General features: G+C 35.8%; 1 protein-coding gene across 1 annotated transcript in view; it reads left to right on the top strand.

Moving 5' to 3' along the window:
* The first annotated feature begins 4,223 nt into the window (after positions 1-4,223).
* Positions 4,224-10,251, top strand: part of LOC131162427 (uncharacterized) — a 48,642-nt gene continuing 42,614 nt past the window's right edge. Inside the window, exons 1-2 of the mRNA XM_058118882.1 lie at positions 4,224-4,621; positions 4,777-4,898. Coding sequence (XP_057974865.1) covers positions 4,458-4,621; positions 4,777-4,898 — 286 coding nt within the window. The 5' untranslated portion in view covers positions 4,224-4,457. The remainder of the gene's footprint in view (positions 4,622-4,776; positions 4,899-10,251) is intronic.

Here is a 10,251-nt window from a genome sequence, read left to right as displayed (position 1 = left end):
CCATTGGTCTCAGTACAGACTTCTCAACATAATTTCTATACTGAACATTCCTCCCCATCGGTCTTAGTACAGACTTCACAACATAATTTCTATACCGAACATCCCTCCCCATAGATCTCAGTACAGACTTCTCAACATAATTTCTATATTGAACATCCCTCCCCATCGGTCTCAATACAAACTTCACAACATAGTTTTTATACTGAACATCCCTCTCTATCGGTCTCAATATAGACTTCACAACATAATTTCTATATTGAACATCCCTCCCCATTGGTCTCAGTACAAACTTATGTTTTTCAACATAGAACTATCAATAATCGTTTTCAAAAGTCAGTACAAAACCTATTATATTCGTAACTCAGTATAAATTCACATTTCTGTATGTAAATTACAATTCAGTATAAAATCACATTTCCGTATAAAATCATAATTTCTCTGTATAATATCACAAAAGATTCCAACCAATTTATTTCTACAATTATAACCATTTATTCTCATGCCACACAATTTAAATACTTAAATCATAATCTGATAAACTACTCAAAAAATATATATTTTGCTGACAACAAGGGTATGATCATCTCCATAAATTTATTTAACTCATTATATAGATTTTATAGGAAAAAGGAGATGATTACCCTTACTCATTTTAGTTTTCTCAAATACACACACACACACACACACACACACACACACACACATAATAAACCCCAAAATCATCATTTTCATATACCTGATTAAATTAGAAAACCATATACGGCATTTTTGTATCCAAATACTCCAGTTTAATTGGTTTATATTTCAAAATAACTAACATAATCTATTCCCCTAACCTTATCCCTAGAGTGGTGCCTACGATCCCCAAATGACGAATTCACTCCAGTTAAAATGCCGAGGATCGAATCTAGGACCCATAAATGGTGCTTATTCTTCAATTTGGCTGAGGATTTGAAGAGAAATTGAAGAAAGAGAAGAGAGAGAAATTGAACCCTAGAAAGAGAGAGAGTGAGAGAAGGAATTTTTTACTAAAAGAAGATGAGCCAACCCTTATTCATAAGTATGCTGGCCTCGACGAAATAGTCGATGGTTTGCTTTTTTACCTCCCCATTTTACCGCGTATTTACACTTAATAGCCCTCAATAACTTGAAACTGTAGTGACATGAAGAATAATAACATTTTAATAATAAGAGGGAGAAAAAATAGATATAGAAACAGAAGGAGGTTGTAGATTTCGTCAACGACATTGCATTTTGAAGATAATATTAAATAATCATAATTTCAGAAAATTGCCAAACTTCGTCGACGAATACAGGGTCTCGTCGACGAAGGTCTTCAGAAATTCGTTGACGAACACAAGGCTTTGTCAACGAGGAAATACCGAGAGGGGTTCTGAGGCAGCCTGAATTTCGTCGACGAATACAGGGTCTCATTGACAAAATTGTGAAGGACTCGTCGACAAAGAATGGGCTCATTGATGAAATCCCCTATTATATATATATATATATATATATATATATATGAAATCCGAGAATTATTTCATTTTTAAGAAATCTCTCTCTCTTCTCTCTCTCTCTACAATCCTCTCTCCCTTCTCTCTTCCTTTTCGGCCCCACCAATCACCGGATCGACGATCCGAAGCCACCACGACGCTCCTGGTGGAATTCTCTACAAGTTTGCCGGAGCGGATCGTCGAGAAAATGAAGTTGGATTTTATCCCAAATTCAGGGTAAGGTCTTTTATTGAGTTTTTGACTTTCTGGCAGTTATAGGAAATGATGTAGACTAGGAAATACTGATGTTTTGTTCTGAGACATTGTGTTTTCAGGATATTGAGTTAGGAATCTTGTGGGTATAAAGCCAGATTTTTATAGGGGCTTTTCAAAGTTGAGGTAAGGGAAATATGTTATGCTAGGAATTTTTATAAAGATATTAGAGAATTTATAAACATATATTCATATCAGTTTATTATATAGTTTATACAGAATATGAGTTAAATGCTTGTGTGGTCTGAGTAGATTTTCATGAGATAAAGAATTTATATAGTCTTGTGATGTATCATACTATGCTGAATACATAGTTATTGACAGTACATACAAATTATATAGTTTTTCCAGTATATGGGTTTACACAGAATATATAGATATATATTTATATTCACAGAGAAATGTACATGCTTATACAGCTTTTATATGAATGGTTTCATGAAACAGATATATACATATATCCATATACATGTATACAGATACTCAAAACAGTATATATATATATATATATATATATATATATATATATATATATATACACAGTGTTATAGCATGCCATGTTTTTCTATTACCATAACATACAAAACATACAGGCAGAGTATATATATAGAATACACAGATAAATATAAAGAGGTAGCATCAAGATGCTACAGATACAGTACACAGAGATACAATATTTACAGTACAGAAAAATAGAGTTATGGTAATTTTGAAAACATGATGAAAATAATAAAATAGTATATGTGTATATATGTATATAGTATTAGATTCCTGAGGAAAGATACACAGATAGATACAGATTATAGAGCACGGTACCGTTGTTAGATACAAATAGAGTGCAACCACATATCTCAGATAGTATGTGGGTACCGTCAGCCGTGCTCATAAAGTATGCAGCTCCCCAGTACACTGGGTTGAGGGGGCTGGTTTGACAAGGTAGTAGCCAGTCCCGAGCTTAGGAGAGGATGCAGTTTGGCCGGACTGAGTTAGTGTAGAGTATGATGACTTATTTGGAGGGCCGACCAGATAGAGTCCCGCCTACGGGCCGCACAACCCTGTCATGAGGGGTCAAATCATGACGTACAGAATCCCAGGGATAAAAGCACAGTTATATATATATGTTTACAGTTTTACAGTATATGATGAGTATAGTATGATATTACCAGTATGAAAAGTAGAAAAACAGATGATACAGTATGTTTTAAATTGGGAAAGAAAGATATGTTTTACAGATGATTTATTAAATTGCAGTTCAGTTATTGTTTTTAAAAGTATCGTTAACTTAGTTGCCACACACTAGTGATAGCATATTTCCATTTATTAAGCGTCGACTCACCCCATTACTCTAACATTTTTCAGGTGAGCCAGTGAGGCGAGCAGATTGGGCTCGCGAATAGAGGGTAGCTCAGATCACCCTGGTTATAGGGTGAGTTTTGTCAGAGTGGTGTATGTTTTTGGATAGATGACACTGGAGGGACATTTTTGTATAATCTATATATTATAGATTCTGGTATCGTACAGTTTTTGTATAAATGGTTTTATGATGTGTGTTTCCGTTGCGTAAGAATGTTTATTGTATATCTTTTAAAAATGATGAAAAATGATAAGAATTTTGAGGTCGTTACAGAAACCGTCAACGGTTTTTCTGAGATTCTAGAAACCGTAGATGGTTTGGTCTTCAATCAATGATATTCTAACAGTTTTATATGAAAACAACACTACATGTATAGCTCAACTAATAGGAGGATACATAAAGGGTGACAGAACAAAGCATATGTCTCTTAAATTCTTCTATACACATGAACTTCAGAAGAATGATGATATAAATGTTTAGCAGATCCGATCAAGTGATAATTTAGCAGATTTGTTCACCAAAGGTTTGCCTACTATAACATTTAAGAAATTGGTTCATCTCATCAAAATGAGACATCTTAAAGTTCTTAGTAGAAGAAGTTAATATATGGGTGATATCCAAGGGAGAGTGTTATAAAGAATATGAATGTCACCCCTTCATCTTCCACCCCTTCGTTTTTCTACTCCAATAAATGCTTTGCTATCCTTATTGCCCTATAAAGGGGCACTCTTTCCTTCTCATTTGTAACACACATTACATACTTGTATACACATTTGAATGCTTAAAGTAAGTAAGTATATATAAAAAAAAGAGGAGAAATAAAAAAAAGAGGGATATCTTGTACAAGACCAAAAATATTTTGTACAAGACCAATTCTAAATCCTCTTGTAATACTTTCGTTTTATCCTATTCGTCCGTGGAATAAACATAACTGAACCACGTAAATTTATGTCCTATCTCTATTTATTTTCCTACATCTTTTATAACAAAAACTAAATTTATTTTTTTAGTAAATTTTTATGTACTAAACAAATCATTAGAGAGCTAATTTCTAGTGACTCAAAATTAATCTGATAAATAAAAATATTTATAAAGAGAAGATTGTTAATACTACCGACAACATGAAAACGCTCTCTATATTTTATGGAAAACTGGAAATCCTTGGCAAGATAGGGAGGCTGGGCTCGAACCAAACGACGGCTTCGTTCTCAGTTTGAATTTCGTAGCACTAGTAAGCGCACGCTCAGAAAGTGAAAGAAAGCTGGGTAGAAGCTGAAGTGAAACCGTAGCAGTGGATGCGTTGGTGGTGTCTGTTTGAATCAGAATAGCGATAATCAATGGAGAAATCTGCGGCCTCCAATGGGTCGCGAGAATTGCAGTGCGTGGGAAAATTGGAGATCGTGAGACCCAAACCCGTGGGCTTTCTCTGCGGGACATTACCCGTGCCCACCGATACTGCTTTCCATGCTTTCAATTCTGCTATTGTTCCTTCATCCAAAACGTAAAAATCCTCTCCTTTTGCTTCGTTCTGTCTCTTTTTGGAGTACTTTTTTTTTGTTATAAGAAGCAAGGAAGGTGCAAACATAACTCGCAAACTATTAGATTTTGATTTAGTCTAATTAAAGAGATTTTCTTATTTTGTGTTTTGAATTGTAGAGTGACTGCTCCTCGATATCGGATGCTTCCAACGGAGACTGATCTCAATACACCCCCGCTTCTGTCGAATCTCCCTGAAAAGATTCTTCCGATTGGCGCTGGGCATTCAAAGACCAGTGGAGGTACCTGTTGAATTCCTAAACTCTCCTATAACATTTCTCAATATTTTTTTGTATGTAGTTTTGCGTATATTAAATGGAGGGAGCTTTGATCGAGAATTTTATTGAAAATACTATAAAGTTTGCGCAACCATGGTACTTAAGTGATGGCTCAAGGGAGTATTTTAGGATTTCTAGTGAAAATAGTTACTGTTGAAAGTTTAGATAATAGTAAGTCTGTAGAATATTGTGGTCATGGAATCATTTTCTAATATGATTAATAATTCAATGTAATAATATTACATCTTCAATTTTTTTTTTTTTTTTGAAATTTGCACATAAAAGCCATTTGTTTTGATATTTGAATGCTTGTATGTTATTAAGAACTATTCAACTCAAGCTTTCATATATCCAAATTGTTATCCTTAGTATGTGTGGTCCACCACACTGATCTTTTTTGGCCATTTTTCTCTATTTGCTGTGATTTTTTTGGTATGTTATGAACAAAGTTGCCTTTTACGTTTGTTTGTTTGTTTGTTTGTTTTTTAATTATTTACATTATTATTTTTTGAAAATGGTATGTGAGATGAAAAGTATGTCTCTCTCTCTCGCATCACTCTTTCTCTCTCCCCAACTCTATCTCACTGCATTTTCTTGTTTCGTCTCTCCCATGGCATTGGTTCATGGTTGATTTGGTGGATGGGATTTCTTAGGAAACAATTTAGATTAAAGCCATGTTCTTTGAATTGAGATTGGTGAAGGCAATGGTATGGGGTTTACAATAAGGCGACGGTATGGGGTTTTGGGGTTTGCAATAGAGGAGTTGTGTGGAATAGGCGGATTATAGTTATATTGATGGCCACATAGTGGTTTTATGAGCACATTTCTTTATTTGCTGTTTGTTTGGAAAACTTTATTAGCCAGAAGACTTTTGGGAGATTCAGATTTTGGGTAAAACTCAAATCTACAGGAAGTGTAGAATTAGAGTTGAGTTTGAAAGGGAAAAGGTGCTCTATTTGTTCTTTTCTTTGAAGATGTTTCCATCAAGGGGTTTTGTTGCACTATTGAGGTTGGCTGTGAGATTAGAAATTAGAGGCCTCAAATGTCTCTAATCTCTATGATGTAGGAGAGTAGGGAGATGGGAGAAATGTGAGAGAAGAAAGAGAAAGGGATGAAGAGGGGAAGTAGAAGGACAAAGGAGAAGAAGAAGAGTGCTGTATGTAGAGAGAGGGTAGACAGACACAAGGAAAAATTCATATTAATTTCAAATTGTCAACAAGTGGTTCTATGATGTAATTACCCACTATTATACATCCTACACTTAACTAACTATACATTATTACATGTTAATGCTTATATAACTAAACAACACAAATCCTGCATACTTTTTTTAATTTAATTTATGGATGTTTGTTTCGTAAACCTAGGCCTAAAATATGTGAGCCAAATAGGTTGTCAAGTGGCAATGATGGTTCTTCATCATACTTTTCTAGTCGGAAGGAACTCAATTTTAGAGAGTTTGACTGCAAAACCATTTTTACAACTTTGGAGTACTCTCGGGAACGTCATCCTCTACTAGCATGTAGCATCTAAAGCGAGTTGGCCTCGCCACTAAACCAAATCCCTTGATAACCACCTAATGAGAATCAACATACTCATCATCAAGAATAGCCTTGGCCATGTCCTACGGTTAAGAAATGTGGAGTTTAGCTAACATATGAAGTAAGAAAAATAGAGAGAGAATTGAGTAAGATAAACAAAGGGGAGAGAGAGAGAGAGAAAAAAAATGAGAATGGAATAGAGACATAAGCAAAATAGAGAAGAGAAGGGAAGAAGGAAAAAGAAGGAGGAGGAGGAAGAAGAAGGAAGAAGGAGAAAAAGAGAGAGACGACTGTGTAAGAGAGGGGGGAACAAAATTACAATTTTGATTTCACATTTGATATGTGTGTCATACAACTAACGAACCAAGTATTTATACCAACAACTAAAACGCGAAGTCACATAAAAACCTCAATATAAGTACATAACAGGAAATTATACAATGCAAGAAAGAGTCTAATAAAAGCGTAGTTTCCTAAATTTACACCTAAAGTAAGTTATGCCGAATAGGCTCGTTGAATGATGTAGGCAGTTCGACATGGTACTTCCTCGATAGAAAGAAACTAGGCTTTAAAGAGTGTGACTTAAGTTTGTAAGTATGACTTAAACAACTTAGGGGCACTCTTATGAATAGAATCCTCATTAAGCCATGTACATCCAAAGCGGGTTGACCTCACATTAATCAAATACCGTAGCAAACCTCCTTGTGGAGAAGTCACAAACTCACCATCTAGCATAGACTCCAGATGCTTTACTTGTTTTGTGGTTGGGCTCAAGGAATCGCAAACGTGTAAAAGATAACAAACTAGGTAGCTCAAAGTTGCCTTGGGAAGGTATCAAATCATCCACTTTAAAAACGGTCTAGTGGTCATATGACTTGTCAAATCAAGTAAATGTGCATTAGGTCCAAATTTCTTTAGGATGGAGACTGGGCCGACAACATGGGCATTGGACCCTTTTAAATGATTTTTTTGAGTAGTGTTTATGTATAATGCGAACCATGATGCTATCACCCACATTGAATTCTCCAACTAGTTTCTAATCCATGTTACTTATGGCAAGTTTCCACCTAACCTCTGCATGCAACTCATTGATGTGATTAACAAAGGACTTAGGCAAGCATCTGGTGGCAAAGGAACATGGTCAATGGGTGCATGGGTTTTAACCAAATACACACTCAAAAGGACTATTATTCATGGACTTCTCCATAAAATTATCATAAGCTAATTCAATAGTGGATAGCACCAAGTCTCAATTTCCCTAATTTTCTCCCACTACACACCTATGTAGGTCAACAAAACTACAATTCATAACCTACATTAGATCATTAGTTTGTGGGATGGCAAGTAGAAAGAAAACAACAAGTTCCACACATTTTCTGCTATCTTCCAACCGTAACAAGAAAAACTTGATATCAAACCATGCGATTTGACTGACTCTCTAAACACGAGTGGCATTGGAAGTCTTATTACATGGGATGAAAAGTGTCATCTTGGAAAATATATTAACAACATCAAAATGGAATCATGTCCCTTAGTTGTGCTTGGGAGTCCAAAAAAAAAAACCCATACTTCGATCTCTCCAAGGTATGTATGACAATGGAAGTCGGGTGTCAAGACTAGTATTGTGTCTCCTAGATTTGGCTAAGCTCTCACATTAATGCTCTATTCTAGCAACATCTCTTTCCATAGAAGGCCAATAAAATTTGTCTTTGACTAAGGCAATGATCTTATGATTATTCCATCTTAGATGACCAACTAACCCATCTGCAACCTCCAAACTAAGAAATCTCTAAAAGAAGTGCAGGAATGCATAGCCTAGTGCCCCTAAAAGGTAACCCTTATGGATGATAAAATCTGAAAATATGTACAATGGCCTCACTTATGTTCGGGAAAATGAGCCTAAAATCAGGACAAGTTTAATAGTCATCCTTCAAGATCAAACCCAATGACACTGGTAGTCATGACACATGGAAAAGAATTGCTATTGTATTGAGGCAATCAACTACCTCTTTAAGAAATTGTACCTAACAAGCATTCTTTTAGCACTCAAAAATTTTTTTTGGGAACTCAGATATTGCTAAGAAAAGTGGTTAGAAAAAGAGAACAATTTCCTGAGGTAACTAGTAATATCTCCAATATTGGAGGATCTGACTATAGCATATAACTATTTGTCACATGTGTCATATCATTGTCTAGCATCTAGGATTTTTCATTGAAAAATGCTGCAGGGTCTCCCTCCTGACTTAGAACTCCACCTACACCTGCCTAGAGGCATCGTAACTCGTAAGAAACCTCTAAGACTCCACTAAGTGCTTGAGTACATGCTTGAGTCATCTTCCGCTTAATCTCTTTAAAAGATTTTGTAGAAGGGGTCTAGTGAAACTCCTTGTTTTTAAGACTATCAGCAATGGGAGCCATAACGGTGCTAAACCCCTAATGAATAGCCTATAGAAAGTAGTGAAGCCACGAAGGCTATGAACCTCAGAAATAGTTCTAGGCTAATGGTTCTAATCTTGTCAGGATTTGTTACTATTGCTTGCACAGAGATCACAAAACCAAGAAAGAACACATGAGACCGTAGAAAGTTGCACTTTAGCATACAACTTAGCTTCCCTTAAAGTGACGACGGCCTTATGAAGATGTATCAAGTGCTCCTCCCTAATTTTTATGTAGCTTGGTATATGATCGAAATAGACCACTAGGAGTTTTCCTATGAATGGACATGTATCATAACCCTCATAAAGGTGCTAGGAGCATTAGAAAGTCAGAAGGGCATGGCCCTCCATTCAAATAAACTATCTTGGGTCTTAAAGGTTGATTTCCACTCATCTCCTTGTCTATTTCTAATTTGATGATATCCATTGTGCAAGTCATTTTTTGACTACCAACTAGAGTTGGCTAGCGTGTCAAGCGTATATTCAAGTCTAGGAATAGTGAGCATACACTTGATGGTGATCATATATGTTAGAAAAGAATATGTTATTTTAATAATAAGGTTGTGTAATGGGGATATTTGTGTCCTTAAGAATAGAGTTACTGTACTATGCAGAGTTTTGACTCCTTTATTAGGGAGTGTGGTTTGAGAGACCTTCCTCTTGATAATTCTTATTTTACATGGTCAATGGGTGGGGATAGAAGGGTGGCGAGTAGGCCTGATAGGTTGCTTTTCTATACGGAGTGGGACTCTCTCAATCTATTTTACCTAGGCCATCTTTTGACCACTTCTCAATCTTGTTGGAATCGAGGATGGTTGCCTAGGTACCTACTCCCTTTAGGTTTGAAAAAATGTGGTTGGATCATGATTCCTCTTAGCCCTTAGTCAGGAATTCTTGGAGTGAGGATATGGATAGGGCTTGGGAAGGCTTTAGATTCATGAAAAAACTAAAAAGGTTAACAGAGAAGTTGAAAGATTGGAATAGGGAGGTGTTTGGAGACCTACGGTTTAGAAACGCTGGTATCTTAGGGAGTTGGTAGAGTTAGACACGAACGAAGAAGATAATATTCTATTGTGGGAGGAAGAGATGAGAAATTGAAGAATCAATTGGAAAAGGTGATTTCCAAGGAAATTAGAAGTTGGAGGCAGAAGATGAAGTTTAAATGGATTAGAGATGGTGATTGTAATTCTAGATTTTTGATAGGATAGCTATTGGGAAAATGAGGAAGAATTTGATCAAGGAGTTGGAAGTGGATAGGGGGTTTATTATATCCGATGAGAGTCAAATTGCTATTGAAATCATTGAGTTTTATTCTAATTTGTATTTTGAGAAGGATGATAG

This window comes from Malania oleifera, chromosome 8 (genome assembly GCF_029873635.1).
Source record: "Malania oleifera isolate guangnan ecotype guangnan chromosome 8, ASM2987363v1, whole genome shotgun sequence".
NCBI classification, from domain to species: Eukaryota; Viridiplantae; Streptophyta; class Magnoliopsida; order Santalales; family Ximeniaceae; genus Malania; species Malania oleifera.
This window is presented reverse-complemented; position numbering and strand designations above follow the sequence as displayed.